General features: G+C 42.0%; 2 protein-coding genes across 7 annotated transcripts in view; one reads left to right on the top strand and one right to left on the bottom strand.

Moving 5' to 3' along the window:
* Positions 1–17,057, bottom strand: part of shisa9a (shisa family member 9a) — a 45,799-nt gene extending 28,742 nt beyond the window's left edge. The window contains exons 1-2 of the mRNA XM_058061372.1: positions 16,226–17,057; positions 14,340–14,446 (exon numbers count right to left, since the gene is read on the bottom strand). Of these exons, the coding sequence (XP_057917355.1) occupies positions 14,340–14,446; positions 16,226–16,743 (625 nt within the window). The 5' untranslated portion in view covers positions 16,744–17,057. The remainder of the gene's footprint in view (positions 1–14,339; positions 14,447–16,225) is intronic.
* A 1,872-nt stretch (positions 17,058–18,929) lies between these two features.
* The window catches only part of cpped1 (calcineurin-like phosphoesterase domain containing 1), a 33,438-nt gene continuing 25,433 nt past the window's right edge, over positions 18,930–26,934 (top strand). For 3 of the 6 annotated variants that reach the window (XM_058061311.1, XM_058061314.1, XM_058061310.1), the window contains exons 1-2: positions 18,932–19,135; positions 21,630–21,848. In XM_058061311.1, coding sequence (XP_057917294.1) covers positions 19,072–19,135; positions 21,630–21,848 — 283 coding nt within the window. In that variant the 5' untranslated portion in view covers positions 18,932–19,071. Of the gene's footprint in view, positions 19,136–21,629; positions 21,849–26,934 lie in introns of all 6 variants that reach the window. The other 3 variants (XR_009120738.1, XM_058061312.1, XM_058061313.1) reach the window with 2 other exon arrangements.

Here is a 26,934-nt window from a genome sequence, read left to right on the forward strand (position 1 = left end):
CAAGTATGTTCCGCATTATGTACTTGTTATTAAAGCTGATAATATCGATACTATCTCTCCATCTCTTTGGTTTTAAAATGTAACCCGCTCACCAGCTCGTTATCATGCTTTACAGTACAATCATAGTGGGTAGAGTGGTAGAGGAGGTGGTGGTGGGGTGTCAGATTCTCACTTCATTCATTTCCCATGATTCCCGGGGGACTGTGATTCAATGGCGTGCTGCCGCTGAAGTTGACAGTGACATCTAAGGGCGCCTCTCCCCTGTGATAGCGCCGAACGACGCACGTTTATTGTATTTTATTCAACTTATGTCATCTTAACTGATCCCTTCAGACGGTAGGCATCCGTATGTGGGAGTTTTACTCATGAGGAATGGCAAGCGCTGCAAAATGTGCCGTGTGCTGTTTACTCACCTGACACTATTCCATACACCTTCATATTCTGATTCTATCAATGCAGGAGTATTTATTTTCCTGTCCAAGGAGGACAGATGAATTATCGGTACCTTGGTCAGCTCCAGTAGCCTACATTCCATTTTGTGTTTAAATTCACCCTTCCATACAAATGGTGACAAATGGCGGTAGAGTCAAACTCCTACTATGTATTCTACGTCTGCATGGTTCTCCTCGGCCCGTCATTCATGATATAGAGGTGCTTCTGGCTGTGTGATGATAACAGGTGGACAAAAACAAAGCACAACGTGTGACCTTTAGTGAAAGCAAAGCTATTGAATCTCCTGGTGTAAATCCTCCTAAAACAAATTGACTTTTTGTTGTATTCACAGCTTTGACAGCATAGAAACCTGAGCAGTTCTTCGAGTATTCGAAGCTTTTTGCATTAATTCTATCAAGAAACAATAACTACAGATAAGAAGCCCGACACGTTCTGCAGGGAATGGTTAAAATCCAAAGGGGCGCTGCAATCAGAGCAGTGAAAAAACAAAAACTACTGCTTTTCTGAGGTGTTCCAGGCTGGTAATCTGCAGACAGGCACAAGATCTGTGAAAGCAAAAAAAGCCCAGCATTGTGACGCATTTCCACGAGCCACATGTCCCCTCGCCACAGGCCAGCACCCAGCAGGGTTGGGGGGTGGCGACCGCGGTGGCAGTGCGTGTCCATATGTATGCATGAGGACAGGAGGGTGAGCGGCAGGAAGGGAGCCAGTGGAGCCCTTCCTCGCTGGGGCAGGGCGATGTACCCACACCATACTGACGCCTGTGGGAAAGAGGGAGACATGCGGAGTCAACTCTCCAAAGATTGGGATGCAGCATGCGGATCGGGGGGGGAGAGGTTCGCAAATGCGCCCCCAGCGTGAGCGTGAGCTTTCCCAGCCTGTGAGTTTTAAATGGCTGGTGGCATCAAACAGCTAGCCAAGCAAATCTGCTGCCTGGCTACGGGGCTGCAGGCCGGACGGAATAAGTGTGTGTATATTGAGGTGATCCATGACTGGATGCCTTTTGGTGTCCACGTTGCATGTGTGTGCATTTGAGATTAAAAAAAGTGAATGCTTGCTCAACCAAAAGTGGTTGTTGCAAAGCCAAGCGTTCCAAGTGGGGGGGGGGGGGGGGGGTCGTTCCTTGTTACATTGCGGTGAGTGTAAAGGTGACTATAGGGGTGCTATTTCATGGCTTCAATCTCTAACAATGGTAAAAAATTTACTAAGAAAGTCAGGACCAGGTTTTCAACAACACAAAAATATTTCATTTATTAATACTGAATCCGGGTTGCACGGCGGTCATGTGGTTAGCACGCACACCTCAAAGCTAGGAGACCCGGGTTCAATTCCACCCTCGGACAGCTCTTTGTGGAGTTTGCATGTTTTCCCCGTGCATGTGTGGGTTTTTTCCGGGTACTCCGGTTTCCTCCCACATTCCAAAAACATGCTAGGTTAATTGGCCACTCAAATGTTAGCTAAGAAATATACAAGTACCAATATAAAATAAAAAAAACAAGGGCTGCACGGCGGACTAGTGGTTAGCGCGCAGACCTCACAGCTAGGAGACCCGAGTTCAATCTCACCCTCGGACATCTCTGTGTGGAGTTTGCATGTTCTCCCGGTGCATGCATGGGTTTTCTCCAACATTCCAAAAACATGCTAGGTTAATTAGCGACTCCAAATTGTCCATAGGTATGAATGTGAGTGTGAATGGTTGTTTGTCTATATGTGCCCTGTGATTGGCTGGCCACTAGTCCAGGGTGTACCCTGCCTCTTGCCCGGAGACAGCTGGGATAGGCTCCAGCACCCCCACGACCCTCGTAAGGATAAGCGGTAGAAAATGAATGAATGAATGAATACTGAAACCTAATTCACTTTTCAAGGTCAAGTCTGAGCCAATTAACAGCGATAAGTGAGGGAGGACTGTAATGCTTCTCAAAACCACCACAGTTAATTTATATTTACTTTTTATGATGTTATGTTGGTAATATACATCTATGCAAACATGTATGTCCACTTTTTGGGGCCTCAAGCTGGAATTATAAACTTATGCAAGATTCCATTAACTCATTTAGTACACTATGTTCCACTGCGTGACATGTGTGACTTCACAGGCGTGGTTTCCTATGCTAGTAATATTCTATCACAATGGCCAACACAGATGATTTGAGCTATAATAACTGTGCCATAATAGAACCAGATTACACAGGATTTCGACGCATAATACAAGCATGTTAGAGAGCCTATGTGGATTAACAATGCCAGTGAAATTGGCATGTATGTTCAACAGTCAGCAATACTATTCACAGGAAGTGGAGCTGCATCTTGAATAATACAAATCCCTGCATTCAACCGCAACACAAACACACCCAAGCATTGCAAGTACACTCAAAGCCTTGAAATGAAACCCTATTCCAACCACTGTTGGGTCTCGCTTATTAATTAGTTTTGTGTCGTGACAGAAAATTGTCAAAATATTTGCAAAAAGGATCAACTTGTTTATTATAGCGGACGACTAAAAAGAGTCAGTGTAGCGGTTAATTAGAAACCACTGGTGATACTCACCTGGTTAAATATACAGATGGGAGCTCTTTCAGCTGATTCTGTGACAGCGGCTGGCAGCGGCTGTATACATTTAGAAAGTCCCGTATGGAAATGAGCACGGAATAGATAAGGATAGATGGATGCAATTTAGCCTGGTGCACTCAAGATTTGACTGAAGTGCACCATAGGTCACATGGCTCATATTTGCATACACATAAGGAGTGCTAAACACGTACTTGGACACATACACACATGGGCCCACTGCCATATGTAATTGCCTGTCAGATGCAATGCAAAATGTGACTTCCTCAGAGTATATTATGTGATTAATATTCGCAGTGAGGGCAAAAAGGAGGCGGGGTGCTTGTCAGGACAGATTCTCCCATGACCTTAAATATCATTTAACAATTTATTATTTAAAACAACCAAAATGATTAAAGAAAATTTAGTCAAATGTCATTATGTGTATGCCTAAAGGAGCGCTTGTTATACTGTATCAACAACCCTTGGACTGGCTGACTAACCTCAACAATTTTTGAACCCACAGCAGTTCATTTTCCTCCATTTATGTATATATTTTTATTTTTGATTCTTCCATTTGTACGATATTTTACAGTACTTGTATCCAACAGAGTTGCTGTGGTAATTCCGTTGTATATTTTACTACATTCACAATAATGTTTCTGTTCCTGAGCTCATCTTTCTTCATGTGGCTAACAATATAAAAAACTTGGTGCATTTTGGTAGTTGTTGTAGTAAAATCAAGGTTCATAATGCCATGATTTTATTTTGAAGCCTGCTTTTCACTGAACAGGAAGTCGATTTTATGCTGTGTTACTGAAGCAGCAATGTTTCTGTTATCATTTCAGACTATTTAGCAATAATAATGAAGTCAGAAATCATAAACTCAACTTCATAGAACTGACCCGTTTGGGTATCAAATTTTATGTCAACAAAAGTTAGACACATTTGCCAGGCACGGGACTTAACTGGTTAGTTATCAAAAATTGGACTGACTTAAGCACGTTGGACTGTAATAACATGTAACAACTTTCAGTATTGGCTTTCAATCAATTGTCAGTATTGCACATTATGAAGCATTTATATCTTAAAAAGGATTTAAGGTAAACAAACGCTGAATACTTTGGCTGGTTTGTTACTTGGAAAGATCATCCAACAACTATATAGCTGATTTCAAGACTGCATTGGAATGGTGTAATCACAGAAGACGTTTGGTGCAAATCCAGCTACGGAACACTTAAGCCATCATTTGCCCCACCTTGCGTCTAAAGTGTCTAATTCTTACATTTTTCATAATAATCAAACCAAAAAGTTGCTAGTAAACTAACAGTGTACACAGTAAATCACAATTATTTTTGTGTGTGTGCATTTGCTGGTGACATTTATTTTGACATTTTCCCCATTTGTGTTGCAACAGAACCCTTCCTCCACCCCGGAGTCAAACGTGGTACAGTCTTCTTTCATTATTGTCCATAAACCAGGATCACTCTGCTCCGATGTCAGCTGTCCTATCAACTATTAGTGTATGTACAGTCATGGGCCGACCTTTGAGAGTGACACAAATTAATTATTCAATTAATTTTTTTATGCCAACTTGCATATACTGTACTCCAGAATTTTATAAAGAGTAATAAGATGAAAAACAATTCATCGCAAAGGCTCTTTTTGTCATGAAAAAGAAATTAATCCCCCCCAAAATTTCCACTGCATTTCAGCCTTCCACAAAAGGACCATCACATCATGTTAGTGATTCTGTGGTGGGTTATTCAATTAATTTTTAATTTTTTATGGCAACTTGCAAATACTGTACTCCAGAATTTTATAAAGAGTAATAAGATGAAAAACAATTCATCGCAAAGGCCCTCTTTGTCATGACAAAGAAATGAATCCCCCAAAAAACATTTCCACTGCATTTCAGCCTTCCACAAAAGGACCAGCACATCATGTTAGTTATTCTGTGGTGGGAGTTTTAATACGGACAAAGACTGGAGAAGATGTCAGTCATGACTGAGAGAAAATAACAGACTGTGAGATTAAAAAGGGGGTTGGTGCTTGAACTCTTTGTTTTTCCTCTGTTAATCATGGTTGCCTGGAAAGAAACACGGGCAGTCATCATTGCTCGGCACAAAAAGGACTTCACGGTCATTGTTTAAAAAAAATATATCAAATTATCACGAACGTCAGTTGTTGAGAAGAAGAAGCTTTAGGGCGGCCAAGAAAGTCCAGCAAGCGTCTGGCATGTCTCCAAAGTTAATTTAGCTGTGGAATCGGGGCACCACCAGTGCAGTGCATATACGTGCACAGTGGTGCTAAAACTTTTGGACAATGGCCTGGTGTCAAGAAGGCTGTATAGAAGTCACTTTTCTCAGACACAAACATCAGGGACAGATTGGTATTCTACAAAAGAAACAGGTATTAGACTCCAGAAGACTGGTGTGCAACCATTTTCTCTTGTGAATCCTCCTTTCTGACTGTCCAGAGAAGAAAAGGTGAGCACTACCGTCAGTCCTGTGTCATGCCAACAACAAAGAATCCTGAAATCATTCATGTGTGGGATTGCTTCTCAGCCTAGGGAGTGGGTCCAATCACAATTATGCCTAGGACACAACCACGAGTAGGGAATGGTACCAAAACAACCTCCGAAGACTACTTCTCCCAACCATCTTAGAACAGTTTAGTGATGCACAATTTTCAAAAGCAAAAGTGACAACTAAAAGCTCACTTAGATCTAAAAACATATTGTGGCCATGCTGTGCATACAATACACTATTCACAAGATGTTGGCCATGGTCAGCTTTAGGGTGAAACCTTACTACTATAACATTTACAGGTGAACTTCATTTGCTGTTCAATGATTTAATACTTTTTGATCAACTTGCTCAACAACAGGTACACAAACACTGGAAGAGTCATAGAAGAGTCATAGAAAGGCATAACGTATGCTTTAAACCAGGGGTTTCAAACACGCGGCCCGCGGGCCAAATGTGGCCCACAGGACACTAGTTTGAGGCCCCCGCCTTGATATGAAAGTTTAATATTAGTGCATATACGTAGATATATAGTGCATATTAGATATGGATGCTGTATGGTATCATGTACCCAGAAAAAATTATTACGTTTGATTAATGTTCATGTTAAAGGTTAAATAACTGTTAATAGTTATCCTCCCTATCCGTGTGGAAGTGGTAAGTTTTTGGCTATTTAAGTTTAAAGGAAATAACTTGAAGGCTACCGTTTAGGTCGCTAGCTCTCTAGTTTGCGAGTTAGCATGTGTCTCAAGACCCTGCAGTTGCGCAATATGTTGTAAATAAAAAGAGTATAAATGTGACTATAGTCGTGTTTTGTCATGTCTACAGGGCTCTAATATTGCTTTGTTAATTTTAATCTGAAAAAAATAATGTCGACCCACCACCAGTTTTTATTATTTGCCGTTTTATTATTATTATTATATTTATTTATTACTGATTGATTGATTTTCTTTATTCTTGATTTGTTTATTTATTTTTCATCTTATTTTGTGCAGAAAAATTAAGATATTTGAGAACAGTGGAATGTTTTATCAAAGCTTTTCTTGTAGAAAATCGGAACCAAAGCACTGAAAAAGTTTGTATAAATTTTGTAATAAAGTTTGTAATAAATGCGTTTTGTTTTGTTTTTTAAACCTGATGCGGCCCAGCCTTGCCCAGACTCTAGCTCCAGTGGCCCCCAGGTAAATTGAGTTTGAGACCCCTGCTTTAAACGTAAACAATGCTTTCTGGTCATTGCACAGTAGACCGGTTCATAGGCCGACTTGAGGTGAATTAAAAAAAAAAAAAAGACTTCAATCTAATCTTACAGTATCTCCGCCATAGTCTTTTGACAGCATCCTGTGTCTAAAATGAGTGGAATTCTGTCATGGTGTTGATGCTGGGTGTGTGGTGCCTTGGTCCTCATAAACAAAAGTCTAATGGGATCTCCGGGTTGCTGAGGGGCCTCACATTAAGATAATTAGGCAGGGAGAAGGTTCAGGAATGAGACCCTGGAGAGTGGAAGAGGCGCTGTGAAGCCTGTGACTTACTGCCTTGTTGTCTTGTTACTTGCCCTTTTAGTTGATGTCTTTCTAATGCAACTAATAATAAAGGACACAGTGTAATCTCATGCCTACGCAGCTCCAACCGTCCTTCCCATAAACGTTAGTATGACATTCCAACAATAATAATAATAATAACCATTACAAAGAGTAATAAGTAGGTGTGCAACAATACATGTTTAGTAATTAGTTCCAGACCCAACCGTGATCAGTGAATATCCATGAAGTAGGAATCCTAGTCATATAAAATAAGCCATTTAAGACATTAATAAGACTTGTATGGGTTGTGGACAGGAAGTGAAGTTGAGTTAAGTATCATTTCATTCATTCATTTTCTACCGCTTATCCTCACGGGGGTCGCGGGGGATGCTGGAGCCTATCCCAGCTGTCTTGGGGGGTTGCTGGAGCCTATCCCAGCTGTCTTTGGGGTTGCTGGAGCCTATCCCAGCTGTCTTGGGTGGTTGCTGGAGCCTATCCCAGTTGTCTTGGGGGGTTGCTGGAGCCTATCCCAGCTGCCTTGGGGGGTTGCTGGAGCCTGTCCCAGTTGTCTTGTGGGTTGCTGGAGCCTATCCCAGTTGTCTTGGGGGGTTGCTGGAGCCTATCCCAGCTGTCTTTGGGGTTGCTGGAGCCTATCCCAGCTGTCTTGGGGTGAGAGGTGGGGTACACCCTGGACTGGTGGCCAGCCAATCACAGGGCACATATAGACAAACAACCATTCACACTCACATTCATACCTATGGACAATTTGGAGTGGCCAATTAACCTAGCATGCTTTTGGAATGTGGGAGGAAACCGGAGTACCCGGAGAAAACCCACGCATGCACGGGGAGAACATGCAAACTCAACACCGAGATGGCCGAGGGTGGAATTGAACCCTGGTCTCTTAGCTGTGAGGTCTGCGCGCTAACCACTCGACCGCCGTGCCGCCCAGTATCATTTCATGATAAACTAAAAAATCTTCTTATAGCTTTTAGTTTTTTTTTTAGGTGTTGCATTTATTTCCTTCGTATTGTCATTTTGATTGCTATTGCTGCCAAATGCTTAGTTTGAATTTGATCCAGATTAAACTAGGTTTCATACTACTGCTTCTAAGATGGGATACACTTAGAAAAGTACATTTCAAGTATTGAGTGATATCCATTCTTTTTCTATGCCGCTTATCCACACCTGGGTTGCGGGGATGCTGGAGCCTATCCCAGCTGACTTTGGTCCACCCTGGACTGGTCGCCAGCCAATTTGAGTGATATAAGCAGCTTAAATAGGATTTTCCTTGTTCAAGTTCCATTACTATAAAGATCAGATCCGGATCTATTATTTGCCCATTATTACCAATAGAATAGTCGCCATTCTTAAAAAAATAGTATTGCTTCAAGCTGACACAGTACAGTGCAGACACGTCAAAGATAGTTTGGTTTTTCTCACAGCCTCTCTCGCCGATGTTTGCTCAGCCTGCGCTGTGAGTTGACTCTCTAACTGAGGCTCTCGCTTCCGCTCTGACAATCTGCAATCTGATGTGAAACAGTGAAGGCTCCAGTGACAGCAGGGACAGAAGGGTCACAACACCATAGGAGGATACCGACACTGCTTTTTTTTTTTTTGACAGGTCTGCACTGTGCATTAATACAGAGTTATGACTCTCACACAAACATAAACACAACACACAAATATTCAATGCACAGCTGGACTATTTTGCAGACAAGACCTTTTCTCTATGCCTGTGCAATCTCACAAGCAATTACCTATTAAAATTTTATCTTTCCCATCTCTGAATGTTTAGGAAAAGATTATAACTGCTGGGGGAAGATAATTAAGCTTTGCAAATGGGGAATTGTATTTTGAATACAGAGCACTCTGTGTACATGGAGCTATGTCTTATTAAAGCTAACGGTGCACCTGAAGCTCTAATGGGAGACCCCGAATGACAGCTACATCACTGTCAATATTGATTCAAGTACCAGGAATCCCGGCGATAATTCATGCTGTAACTACTATTTTACAATTAACCTCATAATTAAATCCCACCAGGAGTCTGAACCACTGTCATGCATGACGTCAGACACAAAGAGCAAAACCTCTTGTTTCTGCACCACTTCTATTATGGAGGTCAACCACAGTGTCCTTTAACGTTTGCACCCGGTCGTACAGGAGGTCCTCAGTTCACGACGTTCCGTGGTTATAATTTTTTATGCTTATGAAGCGCTGCCGTGAATTGGTTCGTAAATACGAAACTCGATGAAGAACTACAGTAATTTCCCGGTGGGTAAGACTCACCAGTGTTTAAGTCAGTGAAGACCTGACAATCATGAGCTAGGATAAAACTCACATTGATCTTATTAACCCATTAGACATGGCAATATACGTAACTGTCTCAGTGTTACTCAGTAACAGTCTGACTCACTACGGCATCTTAGTTCAGGGGTCGGTAACCTTTCGCATCAAGAGAGCCATTTTGCATCATTCATTCATTCATTTTCTACCGCTTTTTCCTATCTGCTGGAGCCTATCCCAGCTGTCTTGGGGCGAGAGGCGGGGGGAAAACCCTGGACTGGTGGCCAGCCAATCACAGGGCACATATAGACAAACAACCATTCACACTCACATTCATACCTATGGACAATTTGGAGTGGCCAATTAACCTAGCATGTTTTTGGAACGTGGGAGGAAACCGGAGTACCCGGAGAAAACCCACGCATGCACGGGGAGAACATGAAAACATGCAAAGGGTGGAATTGAACACTGGTGCTAACCACTCGACTACCGTGCCGCCCCCATTTTGCCTCATCTTCCAGTAAAAAAATAAAAATAAAAATCTGGAGCCGCTACTTTTTCTACTCTAAAATCATTTCAACATATTTGGGTAATATTAAAACAAATGTAGCCAACCTGAGTTCACATATCTGCATATGAGAGTTGTTTAATGCTGTTTACGCCTGCACTGAATTTCCATCACTAACCATTCTATTGGTGTTGCCCGTGACTGCCTTTGCAGAGAGAGGCAGTCTTTCATTTTCTGAATAATTTCCTGTTTATTTTTTTCTTATTTGGAGAATAGATGCTCTGATATTTTATGAAATATTCTTTCATGTCTTCTCCATGTGCAAATGCCTCCCCACTCCTTCCCCATCTCATGTGCAGTCCAGTGTTGCTCTTCCAGTGTAGAATAGTGCAAGGCAGGGGTCTCAAACACGCGGCCCGCGGGCCAAATGTGGCCCGCAGGAGACTAGTTTGAGGCCCCCGCCTTGATATGAAAGTTTAATGTTAGTGCGGCCCGCGCAAGTTTGATATGGATGCTGTATGGTATCATGTACCCAGAAAAAATTATTACGTTTGATTAATGTTCATGTTAAAGGTTAAATAACTGTTAATAGTTATCCTCCCTATCCGTGTGGAAGTGGTAAGTTTTTGGCTATTTAAGTTTAAAGGAAATAACTTGAAGGCTATCGTTTAGGTCGCTAGCTCTCTAGTTTGCGAGTTAGCATGTGTCTCAAGACCCTGCAGTTGCGCAATATGTTGTAAATTAAAAAAAGTATAAATGTGACTATAGTCGTGTTTTGTCATGTCTACAGGGCTCTAATAATGCTTTGTTCATTTTAATCTGAAAAAAATAATTTGTCTACCCACCAACTATATGTGGTTTCTTAAGTTTTTATTATTATTATTATTATATTTATTTATTACTGATTGATTGATTTTCTTTATTCTTTTATTTATTTATTTATTTTTTCATCTTATTTTGTGCAGAAAAATAAAAATTAAGATATTTGAGAACAGTGGAATGTTTTATCAGAGCTTTTATTGTAGAAAATCGGAACAAAAACACTGAAAAAGTTTGTATATTTTTCTGTTTTTAATAAATGCGTTTGGTTTTTTTTGGAAAACCTGATGCGGCCCAGCCTTGCCCAGACCCTAGCTCCAGTGGCCCCCAGGTAAATTGAGTTTGAGACCCCTGGTGCAAGGGGTCATACGCCATTTATATTTTAGTTCACTTAGCCACGTTTATGCTTGAAAATGCTCATATTTCCATTGAAATTGATTTCACTGTTCCAATACATCTTTTCCTTGAGGTATAATGATGGTAAAAATGGACTTAATCACAATGTTCGTAAACCGAGGACCTCCCGAAACATGATTTCAACAATTTGAAAGTTACCCTGAATTCAATTGCTCAAGGGTTTTTTTATTGCAATACACACAATTTAGTCCTCAATGGCAAAAAGAAAGCTCAGAGCTTCAGACATGGCTGCTGCCATCCGTGTGGGTGTTGCCGCTAAGATCTTCTTTAACTCCACGCATTATGCTGTTCCCTCTCCTTCCCCGTTCTCACGTCCCCTTCTTTTTCCTCTGAGCCTCCCTTTTTTTTTTTTTTTTTTTGTCTCTTCAGCTCTTTGACGCCGAAAGTGAAGCGCTGCAAGATTTTCAGCCTTTGAGGTTTCAAACCAACACTATTGGGTATTGAGACAATGTGAAAGTCAGCCAGCCGTTCCATCTTTGGGGGATATAGTGGGGACGGCTGGCTGTGGATCATAAAGCAACCAAAGTGTCATATTTTTATGTTGACTGTGGAGAACCCCACGCCTTCTCTGTCCCCAACATTCCAAACAAATACGTCAGGCCGTTGTATTATTTATGAATATTCTATGTCTCCTTCTTGTTGCGAACATATGATAGCAGTTAAAAACAATCACACACACACCAAAGCCTGATTGCCTGCACTTGCAAATACACAAGTGATTTTTCTTCAAATGGAACCACATAATATAACAAAATAGCAGCCATCATCAGTGATTTATTCGCAGAGAAATTGCTTTCTTTGATTGACAGTCCCAAATGACCCGAAGGAATTCTCTCCCCATATAAGAGCCATGAAGACATGCCAGGCCGGGTTCATTAATGCCAGAAATAAGGTAATCACGCCACGAGATGTAATCAATATGCAGTTTGCACTAAGGATAGATTTTCTAGCACAAACCTGTACCATGTACGCAAATTCCCTTTTGTGCAGCACAAACGTGTGGGCTATTTAGCTTCCATTTAGCACTCGTCTTTACCATGCAATCACCAGCCTTCAATTGTCCTGTTGCCTTTGTCTTTGCAGTCCCGCTGAGACTCCTTGTACCGTTTCTACGTATCGCCTGTTAATCATTTAACATGTCTATATTCTGCGACTCCGTCGTTAAGCAAAGCTAATTGCCAACTGCCTCTGTGATAAATCATTTCCCATGCCAGCGTAAGTAGCCCACAACCAATCAGGTGGCTATCTCGGATGCTACTTTTTCCTGATCTCAGAGGTTAATAACGTTCCACATCACTACCCACAAGCTTGCGGATTAGATGGTTCAGGGAGAGCGGATTGCACATTGCAAAATAATAATCGCCATTTCACAGCAGCGTCCACTCAGGTGATAGGGCACCACACTATCTCTCCTCTCCCACTGTGAAGCCAGAAAAAAAGATTCCCACTCATAAAGACCGGAGGTGGTATTTTTCTTTTTTTAAATGGTAGCACTTTTTGACACTCCCCTGTGTCAGAACCGGTTTGAAGAGAATGTTTCAGACTTTGCACTTGTCATGATGTGGATGTTTGTGCCACATAGAAATGTGCAACTTTCCAAATTGTATAATTTGTGCAAATGGTGTTTATTTGTGAAATGCATCTAGTGGCATCACAGCATAATGCTTCTTTTACGGGGGGGGGGGGGGGGGCAATGTATGCTGGCCCCCATTGCTACAGTTTGCTGGTTTCAGTTTCGAGTTCAGTCGAGTTCAGATAAATATTTCTCAATAATATGTTGTATTTTTCGTTTCTTTTTTTTTTTTTTTTTTTTTAAATGGTAGCACTTTTTGACACTCCCCTGGGTCAGAACCGGTTTTGATACTGTTGGATATCGGAATGAAGAGAATGTTTCAGACTTTGCACTTGTCGTGATGTGGATGTTTGTGCCACATAGAAATGTGCAACTTTCCAAATTGTATAATTTGTGCAAATGGTGTTTATTTGTGAAATGCATCTAGTGGCATCACAGTAAAAGAAGTGCAAAAATGTGACCGGACCATTTAAGGAGGGGGGGGGGGGGACAATGTATGCTGGCCCCCATTGCTACATTTTGTTGGTTTCAGTTTCGAGTTCAGTCTGTACAGGACATTCATTCATTCATTCATTCATTTTCTATTGCTTCTCCTCACGAGGATTGTGGGGGGCGCTGGAGCCTATCCCAGCTGTCTTCGGGCGTGAGGCGGGGTACACCCTGGACTGGTCGCCAGCCAATCACAGGGCACATATAGACAAACAACCATTCACACTCACATTCATACCTATGGACAATTTGGAGTGACCAATTAACCTAGCATGGAATGTGGGAGGAAACCGGAGTACATGCAAACCGGAGTACATGCAAACTCCACACAGAGATAGCCGAGGGTGGAATTGAACCCTGGTCTCCTAGCTGTGAGGTCTGCGCGCTAACCACTAGACCACCGTGCCGCCCCACAGATAAATATTTCCCAATAATATTTTAATCTAGGGTGCCTTGAAAACATTTCTGTCCCCCAGTGGGGGTCATGACAAACTAATTTAGAACCACCAGTTCGAGGGAAGTGCCGCTGCCTAAATTGGTATCTGCAATGAATCGCTTTGTGTGTAGAATATCGGTAAAGTCGACAACCAAACATGCAAAAAATATGTTTGTTGTGACTTTGAAGTGTTTGGAATGAAGCCTACCGATAGCGAATGTTCATGGTTGTGTGTTTCCTTTTGTTGTTTGATGTTAGATGTTAAAACACAACGAGGCTTGATAGTATTTCAACCCACGGGACGCATCAGAAAATAGATGACACTCATATGCTCTCTATTCTACCCCATACACCACCACCCTTGAAACTCCCAGCTGGCACACACCCCTCCCACACACATACACACACACACACGCGTGCACACACACACGTATGTGTTTGTCTTGTGTGGAGCAGCCAAAATGTCACCACAAGACGAATTCCATTCGAGGCAGGCTATCAAAAGTTGTGCCATGCACAGATAGAAAGACCTCAGCACACGTTCCTTCCTGTCTAACACACAAGCTTCCTGTTCATGCGACCATGAACCCAAATAAGACTCTTGGTGCTGAAATGGATAGGTGCAAAAAAAACAATACTGAAGCTAACCGATGGAATACGCCATATTTGGGGTTGAAAAAGATTGGAACCCAGCCTTATGTTAGCCAACACATTGCCAATGGAGGACACAGCAAGTACTTTAAAAAAAACAGCAACTTACGGAGGTTTGTCGCCCTGGAAACGTAGTGTTTGGAATGCATGCCTAGGGGCTCCTCCGCCCGGTACTGCTCACTTGGACACCCGCCCTGCAGCACGCTGGCCACAGCCCTGTAGTCACACATGGGGGGAAGATAGGGAGAGGTTGATGGAGGTTGATTATTATGTTGTGCAGTTGGATTCATGCTCATGTGTTGATGTCTTCTTTGCAGCGTGTGTGTATACTATGTGTGTGTCTTTCTACAATTAAGTAACACGTGCATAATGTGCGCAATTTGATTATTCAGTTGAACTGCACTACGAAGCAGTATTCTTTTTTTTATACAATCGGTTGCAGTCGACTGAGATAACATGTAAGAGTCACACAAGGAGAAAAATCTACTTAGTTCAATTTGCACTGTTTTTCTGATCATTGCACAGCGACAGTTGAGGCTCCAATGAGAGCATTTGCACAAATGGAGCGCAAGGCCGCCTTTACTCTGGTGAAAAAAAAAACCCGCCCCCGCCTGTTGAGAAGAGCCTGGATCATATAATGTTATGCCATAGCACAGTGGATACTGGGGGTGGGCCACAACTGCAACTGCTGGTATCAATCCGATACCAAGGAAATACAGATACCAACACTTTCTACTTGAATTTTTTGGAAGATCATTCAATTATTTTGCTACCGTTTGCATAAGCTGGACATTTCAGTCCAGTAGTTGGGTATTCAGGAAGGAAATAAACCTGAATCCTCAGCATGAACGCCAGCAGCATGTACCTTTACACCCCCAGAGAAACATTAAAAAAATATATACAAAGACAACAATATACAGTAAACCTCGGATATATCAGATTCAATTGTTCCCACTGGTTTTGTCCGATATAAGCGAAATCCGTTATATGCGTATACTGGAAAATGTCCGTTTTACGCATATATCGGATTTATATCCGGTATATGCGTAAATCGGATTTTATCCGTTATAAAAAGGCACTTCCTTGACTATGTTTCCAATGTACCTGGACTGGTGATTGCAAACGCTGCAAATGACGTCGTATAGCGGCCTGTCACGATTCGGCGAATCGGAGCACCACGATGCGGCCATCCGATATATGCGAGGGAAATTTAATGGAAATGCATTGGAACGGGACTGGAGATTTTGTCCGAAATAGGCGAAATCCGTTATAAAAAAATCCGATATATGCAATGAATTTTTATTGGAAATGCATTACAGAAAAATCGGTTCTTTTTTATCTGTCCGTTGTGAGCGAATTTCCGATATATCCGAGTCCGATATATCCGAGGTTTACTGTAGTGCAAAAACAGCAGGAATATAAGCATTGATTCCAATGGTGTCCAAAGTGCGTCCCAGGGGCATTTTCATGAAAACGCAGTTTTGGGCCCGTGGTCCATTTGCATTTATTAATGGCTCGTGGCACATTGTAGAAATACATTTTAAAAACACACCAACAATGGCAAAAAAAAATAGCAAAAAGTCACAAAAAATATATGTATAATTCATAACACAAAGCGCTGGCTTTAAATATATGTAAAAATATTTTTAAAAAGTTTGTACACACGTAGTATATTCACTTTTACTATGCAAAATTGTGCTAAAGTTCAATAAAATAATAATCTTGGCCTTTTGCCCCCAAAACAATATAAAATATCGATTAATCACGCTAGTATCGAGTTATTGACAGGAGCTTGGGTATCGATATATCACAATAAATATATTGATACACTATCGATATATCGATATTTGGATCCAACCCCGAGTTCCTTTGGAGTTTAGGGCCACATTCATGCAAATGAGTGTTTTTGTGTAGGCTGTGAGTACGTTCAGTTATCAGACGAGCCTTTACCAAATAAGCAAGCACTAGGAGAAGCATTCAACATGCGGTAGTTACCTGGACATGTTCTCTCTCTGAGGACGGTGCGCCTTTTCCAGTCCCAGTTTGGTGAAAATCCCCACTAGGGCCATAATGGCCACAACTCCACATATAATGTAAACTATTAAGTTGGTCTTGTCTTTGGTGCTGTCGTGGATCTTGTTTCTGTTTTTCTTGTAAGGCGTCTGCCCGGTCTTCATCCACAAAGGAGTGTCGTAATTTTTACAGGTGCTCTGATCCAGGCGGGAGTGCTTGTAAGAGCAGCAGAAGCGGAAGCCACAGGTGCCGCAGCAATACAAATAATTACCCGTTTTGCACACGAACGGAGGGTCCCATTGGCCCATGACGTCGTAGTAACCCCGACATTTGTCTTCAACGTGCGGGGTCTCCTCCGAAACGCTCTCCTCCTCTCTGGAGCCGTTGGAGGTGGCGATCATCACGAAGCCCCCGAGCAAGCCCGGCTCCCCGTCAGCCGTGCACAGCAGAGCGGTAACTTTGAGCAGCAGGAAGCCGAGGAGAAAGGATGTGCCTCTCATTGTGCTTCCTCCTCCGTTCAACTTCACGCAGAAACGCTCGGAGAGGAGCGGTGGTCATGCCATGCTGAAAAGTCCAAAAACATGCACCCAAACAGCAACGCGCCTTCATCGGAGCTGATGAACATCTTTACTAACATCATCCAAAGCACTAGCTGCTCCGCATGCCTTCTCTTAGGTGGTTTGGGTGCTTTTTTGTTTGTTGCTTTTTTTTTTTTTTTTTTTTGCAAGAGAGCTGCTCTTTACGCATCTACCGCGCGCTCTTACGCACAAGAGTACGCAGAGACGCATGCAGCACGGAGGAGGAGAGAGCAGTGAGAGATGTGATGGAGAAGCAGAGGAAGAAAACATGCGCAGGGAGGGAGAGAGGGAGAGAGAGAGGAAGGTTCCGAACAGAGATCCTGGATTATGAAATATTCTGATAAAAAAAACAGGCATGTACTATACGCAATATACTATCATATTGTACCCTTAAAGAATATGAGGCTCTTTGACCCTTTTACGTTAGCATCAATGCTTCTGTCTAAGGATTCAGTTAATGTTTGTATTGATTATATTTTAATTACATGCTGTATTTGGTGGCTTTTGGTTTAGTTATTGACTCTTTACTGTTTACATGCTGTGGAACATGGAGCCGTCATTTTGGCAGGGTGTGAAACACAGACACAGCTTGACCAGTCCTTCTCAACGGGTCGGTTAGAACCCCAAAATGTGTCGCCAAGCTGTTTTCAGTAGATTGTGGGTCTTTTCCCGTGGGAAAAAAATAATATTGTAATTGTGCATACACCTCTTGCGCTATTTGCCACTGCAAAGTGTATGCCTTGTTTCTGGCCGAATGTCAGGCTTCCGTGGGAGATGAAGGACAAAGAGTGGAGATTTAACCTGCAGTCTGTCCAACACAGTTGCAGATACAGGGTGTGAAAAGAGTTTGTGTTAAGCTGGGTTAGCACTTGTGCCAGGTGTTGAGGACCCCTGAGCAGAGACCAATGCAAATGTAGTATTTAATTATAAATGAAGGGCACTCACATGATGAAAAACAAAGTACAACAAAAGACGCCAGTGACAAAAGGTCACCAGGAAGCTAAAAGTACAAACAAGAGTACAAAGTAGCAAATAAGGATTTACAAAGTGGCTCAACTACTTACAGACGTAGGGAGTAAAAATACAAGTTACAAGGCAGAGAGACAAAAACGTCAGGAGCAAAAACGATTGATGATGGGCAACAGGTGTGCAGACCAGGAGAGCAAGGCAGGAGTCCGCTGCAGGATAGAAAAGAGACAACAGGGGGCAGCAGACCAAAACAAGTGCAGATCATGACAGTTTGCCCTCTTTCCTGATGTCTTCATTTTTGTCACAATTACTTAAGTGTTTCAGATCATCAAACAAATTTTAATATTAGTCAATGACAACACAAGTCATCACAAAATGCAGAAACTTTTTTAATATTGAGACTGACAGCTGAACCAACCAAACAGCTGAGGTAGGCTGGCTCCACTCAACCAATCGTGACTGCAGCGATGATGTCCCCTTTCCACGTCTTGACATATCAATTATGACAATTACTTATGCAAACTTTAGTTGTCACCTATTTGACCCCGCATATTTACTATTGTACTTTCTCTTATTTATGATTCTATGTTGCATTTATTCAATTTGTTTACATTTCTTATTGAATATGCTGATAGGAAATCAGCTTCTGCTTTTTTTTTGCCAATTTTATTGAATGCAGCACAATGAAAATAAAGGCTTCAATATTGAATACTGTACTTTATATATTAGGAAATAGGGGAAAAAATGAGTAAAAGGGCCAATGTAAAGAGAAAAAGGCCAAATGTTGATGCTAATACTAATACAACGCTTTCTTTTTAAAGATGCATGACTTTTTAAAGCATTTTAACACAATTTAAACAATATTATTTTTCCGTATGTTTTACTGCTATCACAATATTTTTGATGTGATGTAACGAAAAAATGTTATTGTGTAGGATCCCATTATATTGTGTCATTTTGAGATGAAAAAAATATCCTTGTAAGAAATTACTCCTACACTTCGAATCACCCTTGGAACACATTAATATTAGATAAATGTACAAGTTTCTAAATATCTTTAAACGTGTAAAGTGGAAGCGTAAAGAGAAAGAAATGTCCCCACAAAGATACGAGTGTGCTGCACAGGCACACAGGCCATGGAATCGATCACCGAGTTCATCGTCACCGGGTTAGCTTTAGCAGCCCGCCTCCCGAGCCACATGACACGGGTGACAGGAGGCTGGCTCTCGGACGAGTATCGCTAACACCGCGGACGTGGAACTATTGTGGAACCTGTGAAACATGGCTCAGGCAGAGGATATCTTTGTCAGGGCTAAACATCGAACGTTCCGTGGACTTACCGAAGGTAGTGGCGTTTTGTTAGCTGTTTTTTGCACTGAAAATGAAACTTGGAGGCTAACGTTAGCGCCGCAGCCAAAACAAGTCGAAGTCTGTGTCTTAAATTACAGCAGCGACTACTTTCGGTTTTAAGAGTATTGTTCCAACTCCAGTCAAAGGCGTTAGTTTGCTAGCTTTACTTGAATGCTTACCACAGTTAGTTATGTTTTGTAATAAAATGTCCAGTAATAACTGTCACTAACGATATACTTTATTGTTGGTTTTTGGTCCTGTGTCCTTTTGAAGCGCTCCAAAAATGCTGCAAATGCCAACAAAACAAATAAGTTGGCCAGAGTACCAGGAAAATAATCTTGCTAGTAGGTAGAGTGAAATGCAAAAGAATCAATCAACATTAGCAGTATTATTTTTCCAACTGCAACAAAAGCAAAACTTTATAGTTCTTTCATCTTCAAATGAAGATTGCTTCTGTTTGGAGTTCAGCATCTGCCACCCGGGACATTCTACAATTTGTGTTTGAAGATATGTTCAGCCTGTCAGGGGAGCTTTGCTGGCGCCTCCAAGTCCTTGTCTGGTGCTTGTTAGCTTCTTCTTGGTCTGTAAAATAGTTCATATGTCCAAACTGCGGAGAGACAAAGACATTGTTCTGTAAATTACACAAAACAATTATTTTTATGGGCTGCACGGTAGTCGAGTGGTTAGCGCGCAGGCCTCACAGCTAGGAGACCCGAGTTCAATTCCACTTTCGGCCATCTCTGTGTGGAGTGTGGGTCTTCCCTGGTTTCCTCCCACATTCCACAAAAGGTTAATTGGCGACTCCAAATTGTCCATGTGAGTGTGAATGGTTGTTTGTCTATATGTGCTCTGTGATTGGCTGGCGACCAGTCCAGGGTGTACCCCGCCTCTTGCCCGAAGACAGCTGGGATAGGCTCCAGCACCCCCGCGACCCTTGTGAGGAAAAAGTGGTAGAAAATGAATGAATGAATTATTTTTATGGGCTGCACGGTAGTCGAGTGGTTAACGCGCAGGTCTCACAGCTAGGAGACCCGAGTTCAATTCCACTTATGGCCATCTCTGTGTGGAGTGTGGGTCTTCCCTGGTTTCCTCCCACATTTCACAAAAGGTTAATTGGCGACTCCAAATTGTCCATGTGAGTGTGAATGGTTGTTTGTCTGTTTGTGCTCTGTGATTGGCTGGCGACCAGTCCAGGATGTACCCCGACTCTCGCCCGAAGACAGCTGGGATAGGCTCCAGCACCCCCCGCGACCCTCGTGAGGAAAAAGCGGTAGAAAATGAATGAATTATTTTTATGGGCAGTCGAGTGGTTAGCGCGCAGGCCTCACAGCTAGGAGACCTGAGTTCAATTCCACTTTCGGCCATCTAATATAGACTAAAGGGCACTAAACATGAAACACAATGTTAAAAAAAACCCCACAGCATTTCAGTATGTGTAATGAAATGATGAAACGGATGGATATTTATGATCATTATTATCATTGTCAAAAATCATCATTACATCACTATATAGTTACACTGCCTCACCACTTCCTTTCTAAAAATGTCAGTTACACTAAGGGGGATCATTTCAAAGCTACCTCTTTTCCCCTCCGAAAAGCCAATCAGACTTTTGTGGCTTTTTCTTGTTCTATCGAGTTTCGCTTGAGGACACAATTATCACAGTCTCGTTTGGGAGAGAGGTACTGTACACGGAGAGCATGTTAAACACAGAGGATGCTAAGCAGTTTAGGGTCCCTGCTGAGGTAGGGGATGTGTGTAGCATGCAGATGCTCCACAGACATGGCAGCCTGTAACTACATTACTGCTTCTTATTCCTCAGGAAAGTAAATGAGTGGAGAGAAAAAAAAAGCACTTGTGTCTCAGGAGCTTCCCATTTGCATTCAACAAGGAGGACTTTGTTTGCCTTGATTTTTTTTTTTAGGCCATTCTATGTCCATTGTGACATCATAAACTGTCATTACCACCACTGACATGAGTGGGCTTCCTGTCTTTTTTACAGAGACGTCACACTTTGCTTGTTTAATGCATATTGAGGGTGTTTATATTGTAGGGCGCTCCTGTTATGTAATGTTTGGATTATGAAAACTACTCATCATTCAGTTTCCAGCGTAGAGATGTTTGGTAATTATTTTTGCAGTGATTACTGGGTGTGACTGTAGAGCGAACCATCAAAAGACTGTTCGTCACAGTCCCCATGGATGTTAAATCCTCAGTTCTAAATCCTGATCAAGTAGTCCCAAGAAGGAGTACTTCCCCATGAAGCTTTCACAGCAGGCCTTTTATTGCAACATGAATAATTCTGCGACGATACCTAATCCCCAAAGCTTTTGTGTGTGTGCATGCTGGGATGTACAATTATGTGGATGCGACCTTTGACCTAAGTGTATGAGTTAATGTCTTGTTGGAAAATGTTTTACATGTCAAAGTTTAAATTACAAATCTGTAATATTCGTACATTTGTGTCTTTTTTTTTCCCCGTACTGCAGATATGGAGCATGAGTGGACCGGTCCCTTCTACTTCATTCAGGCTGCAGACCCCCAGCTGGGCCTGATGAAAGCCTGGCGAGACGGTGACTGCCACGGTGGGGGAGATGAATGGGAAGAGGAAGTTGTGCTCACCAAACAAGCGGTGGCGGCTATGAACCAGCTCCGACCTAGCCCAAGGTTCATGGTGCTGTGTGGTGACCTGGTGCACGCCATGCCAGGTAAGGAGAGGCTGTCACTTGGTAACTCGGATGTTTCATCGATTATGAATATGAACATTCATAAATATGGACAATTTGGAGTCACCAATGAGCCTAACATGCATGTTTTGGGAATGTGGGAGGAAGAAAACCCACACACGCATGGGGGAATAATATAGCTGCTCAATGAAGTGTTTAAACCCAACATTACTCAACGCCGACAGAGGCTCTGTGTTTTCTGTTACGGTTAATGACTTTTTGCCGTCCCATGGGAGATTCCTTTGTGATGCCGCTTCATATGAGCAATGAGGTTCTCCATATTAAACTACCCCAGTTCTGTGTTTCAGGAGAAACATTTTAGACAAAATAGAAAGTAAAATTAAGCTGAAATCTTAAATATGTCTTCTGAGCTATAGAAGAGCAAGCTTTGAGCAGTAAGTCCTTCCAACCACTTGGGACTGTGACCAACCACAACGGAGTGGGCGTGGGTGGAATATATTAAAAGACTGTTTTGGCGGGAAGCACGAAACCAAAGAAAGACGGCTGAATAGGTGCGGGTTCTGGAAGAACTAGAAAGTTTTCTGTGCTGGTTATTGTGTGTAGCTGCTCTATAGAGTCATTAATTCATGTCGAAAGTTTTGCCACTTGAAGGGTTAAACCAGGGGTGGGCAAACTACGGCCCGGGGGCCACATGCGGACCACCAAGCGTTTGAATTCGGCCCACCAGTTACTTTCAGAGTATTTCAACTTTTAACATGATGTCTTATTCAGTAAAAAAAAAAAAAAAAAGTAAAATTACATTTTGTCGTTTGAGGGAAATGAGAACATATAGCTGATAGTATGACACTTTTACACATTTCCCCACTGAGGGACGAATAAAGGCATATCTTAATCATATAAAATAAAATTAGAGTGTGTGTGTTAAATATATGTTCTGGCCCCCCGCACAATTTTGTTAACTCAACGCGGCCCATGAGTCAAAAAGTTTGCCCACCCCTGTGTTAAACCATATAATATAACCCAATGAAAGTGGAACATGTGTACTTAAAATAAATAGCCAAAAAAATAACTGAATTATTTTTAAAGAAATAAATACATTCACTTCTCGGGAAGTCTACTGTGGCTAATAGTGCAACTCAAGTCTGCCATCTGCCTCTGGTGACCCCCCCGACACCTCACCCCCTACTATTTGGAAAAACACTGATGTAGCATGTTGTGAAGATGTTTAAGAAAGGCTAACAGCTCAGGCTCTCGGCGAATAATAAGCTACATAGGCAAAAAAAAAGAAAAGCTTCCCAGTGGATATGCTGCCTTACGGACGGTAAAAACAATATACTCGCATCACAAGAGTAGTTGCCAATTATCGTCCTCGTGTTGGAGGACTTCACGTCACCTCACAGACGCCAGCTGCATGAGTTTAAGCTCGGTGTAGTCCTTATGTCCGACCAAATGACAGAAATGGCCCCCTGGGGTATCGTCAGGTGCCTCGGGCTGTCTCGTAAAATGCTGCACCTATTTCATCGCGTCTGAAATGACTCTCCCAAATTGCAGATAACTGTTAACTATTTAGAAACCCAAGCTGGGCTTCCGCTAGTCTGTTTTGACAATCAACTCATTTTATGGCTTTGGTCTTGTCGGCATGGTGGCATGTTTACTCTGTTTCCACCTGCTTCAGTTCCAATGAGCTTATGAACAATAATAAATGGTCAAAATTCAGTGAAAAGGTCAGCTTGTTAATTTTTTGTTATGCACAGCCTTATGAGTGCTTGTACTGTATCTGTTTATCATACTCATCACGCAGCATATTTCTGGGAGAGATGGGTTAGCGTGATGTGTGTTGACAGTGTAACCTATTATTAAAAAATAAAAATATCTATACATAAACTGTATGCACTGCTTATAGAAAGGGATTCTTTTATTGCAAGCTTCCCTCTCTGACATTGTTCTGATCAAATTAAGCGATTTATGTCGTATTGCAGCTATCTACTGTAGATATTCCGTGCAGGGGAAGGTTTGAGCCTGAGCCTGCTCTGTTTCCTTGGCCAGTCTGTAAACAACATCCTCCCTTATGACAGCAGCTGATATTTATCTATGAAAAAGCACAGCCCTCCTGGCTATTCTCTGGATGCTTTAGCTTCTGTTCTGAAGATTTTGTCTTTTGATCAGGCCAGCTTAGCTGTGCTTTTTGTTTTGGTTCCTGCTGGGAAGCAAAAAGGAGAAAAGTTAGTTCCCTGCCCTGCTGGTTTTTTTTCTATTCATAGTCTCAAATGTGAAATACATGGATGTGGACAACTACAATGTGTGCACTGAATGAACTAAACAATGCTCACACCACCGCAGTGACTGTAACTTGCAACATCTAGCCACGATATTAGGCACACTTCATCAGTGTCGCTATTTGGAGACAATTTGGAGTGGCCAATTAACCTAGCATGTTTTTGGAATGTGGGAGGAAACCGTAGTACCCGGAAAAAAACCCACGCATGCACGAGGAGAACATGCAAACTCCACACAGAGATGGCCGTGGGTGGAATTGAACTCAGGTCTCCTAACTGTGAGCCCTGCGCGCTAACCACTCGGTCACCGTGCGGACTATCAAAATATTTAATCACAATTAATTGTATTTTGACCATAGTCGGGTCATAATTAACTGTAATTAATCATAGATAAAAAGTTATCAATAATAAGTGTACCTTTTGAAAGATCACATGTCAATATATCTAGGCCATCAAAACGATAAACTTCATTTTTATGTATGGTGCGTTTAATTAATTTATTGATTGCCCTGCCTTATCTAACACACAGAGCCAAACAAGAGGCCCCTGCCGCCATCTTTTCCGCCATTTATACCAGCTAAAGTTACTTGCTCTTTCCTCCATCAAGTAAATATGGGAAAATACATGAAAATTTACGGGTGAAAATATTTATGAACTCTGCGTTCAACAAAAAAAGAGCCGGAAGCTTGAAACCACTGCAAACTACCTTTGCATGATAATGAGGGAGCTCTGATGAGGTGCCTGTCTGGCCCTGAGGAATGGGCACAGAGAAAGTGAAGAATCGAAAAGGCGAGGCCGTCTGTCTCTCACTCTTGGCATGCGCTTCTCATTACTTAACATTAAAGTATTCCCACGTTTGATCATAATCTGGAAAATTAGGTGAGATATTAACATTTTTAACGCATGCCCTACATTAAATGTCAACTAATCCAAGTGTCATTGTAGCATAGCTACATATTATAGCAGGAGATTCTCCCTGCTATTGCCTGCCTGACATTTCCCTTGAAATTGTTTACATTACAGAATGAATGGGTGGTGGCCAGGGGAAGCTAACTGTCAACTGCCATTGTCAACACCACCGCCTGTTGGCGACAGGAAATTGGCAACTGTATTTCTGTTCACACAGATTTCCCTTCATATTTTTGCCTCTGCCTCTACCTCTCCTTCCATCTTTCCTCAATCTCTCGTAAACAGCTGCTGTTTGGTATCTCACACCTTATTTTGACACCTGCCATTTGATGACACAAACACACTGTTGCAATCCTGCTTAGAATCTCAAAGCATCCCCGTGAATGAAATGGATTAAAGGATACAGCATAGCATGATCAAGGCAAAGGAAAGGGAAAAATGTATAGTATGTATTTTCATTGTAATGCTACCACAGCGCCTCTCGCCCAAAGTCACCTGGGATAGGCTCCAGCATGCCCCCAACTCTAGTGAGGATAAGTGGCATAGAATATGGATGGATGTGGATGTATCTCTACCCACAAGGTATGATCTCACCCCACTCAAATTCTGTTCTTTCCATTTTTAAGTTTTTTTCAATTCCATTGTTTTAAACTTTTTAGACTTATAACATGTTTTTTATGTGAATTGATGAAATGCATAATTGGTCAGTTTGTCCAGAATTTCAGAAACAGATTAGCGTGCCTGACCTTTTGAATGGGGTGTTCTCCGCTAAAGTAATGTTCCCTTCACACTCCGTAAGAGAGAAGATGTGATGTTTTTTGGCAACTTTTGGTTCAAGTCACCATCTCGACATGTTTGGGGGGTAGTGGTGGGCTAGTGTTTGTGATAAGATTCTGTTACAATTGAGGGGTCGCCGGCAGTAGCTCGCTAGATCGCGGGCGGGCATTCATGCTAACCTACTTTTTAAAGTGTCACTTGATCTTGCTATCCTGTAATCATTATAAGACTGATGGGATGGGTTGTCTTCAGAACACTAAATGTGTGACCACACAGAGCAGGGATGGTTCATGAAAAAAAAAATGGTGTCATATACAAATAAACTCAATAAACACATAAACTTCATAAACTTCTGCACTTTCCATGAAACCACGCCCCATAAATGTTGCTCAGATTGAAGTTCCTGATGTCCACTATGTCTATTTGCTTCCACAGCAGAATGTCATCCAGTCGGAATTCCCTGAGTTTTTTTGTTTTAATGCTCCACAATCTTAATGTATCTCCAGAGCCTTTTTTATGCAGAGATAAACGTGGGCTAGTTTACACAGACTCATCAGCACAGGCGAAATGAGTTCATATACAGTATCTGTCTCGAGTTGCCTAACAAAGGTCTTTTAAATGAGCTGTTGTTAGGGCTGTCCCACATTGATGTTTTTTTTGATAGCTACATGGCAGCTCTGCACAACGTCAACAGGGCCTAATGTTTCTATTTTTTATGCAAAAGAATAATAAAGAAAGACCTCATGACCTCTACTTTTTTGCCTCTGACCTACCAGTTTGCACCCTCTGGAGTCTCTCTTTCACTTATTTTCAAAGCTGACAAATAAAGAGGATAAAGAGTAGGAGATGGGAGGGAGTCGGAGGTGGTTTGGGTTAGAGATGGTGAGCTGATTGAATTACAGAAACGTGCTGGACTTAACAGGCTCCTAATGAGCACTACAAAGGATTCAAGTCATGTCCCTGGGGATGCACAAGGCATCTTCTTCATGGTACAGTGAAAAAAAACATCAATGCCTGTGTTCCGTATGTGTTCATGAAGGTGAAGTACAGATTGCCGTGGGACATTAGTCTTCTCTCTAAAACAGAGGAAATGTCGAGCATAATCGCAGATAAAACAAACATCACGCAAAGGTGTCATCTTGTCA

Source organism: Doryrhamphus excisus, chromosome 22 (genome assembly GCF_030265055.1).
Source record: "Doryrhamphus excisus isolate RoL2022-K1 chromosome 22, RoL_Dexc_1.0, whole genome shotgun sequence".
Classification (NCBI taxonomy): domain Eukaryota; kingdom Metazoa; phylum Chordata; class Actinopteri; order Syngnathiformes; family Syngnathidae; genus Doryrhamphus; species Doryrhamphus excisus.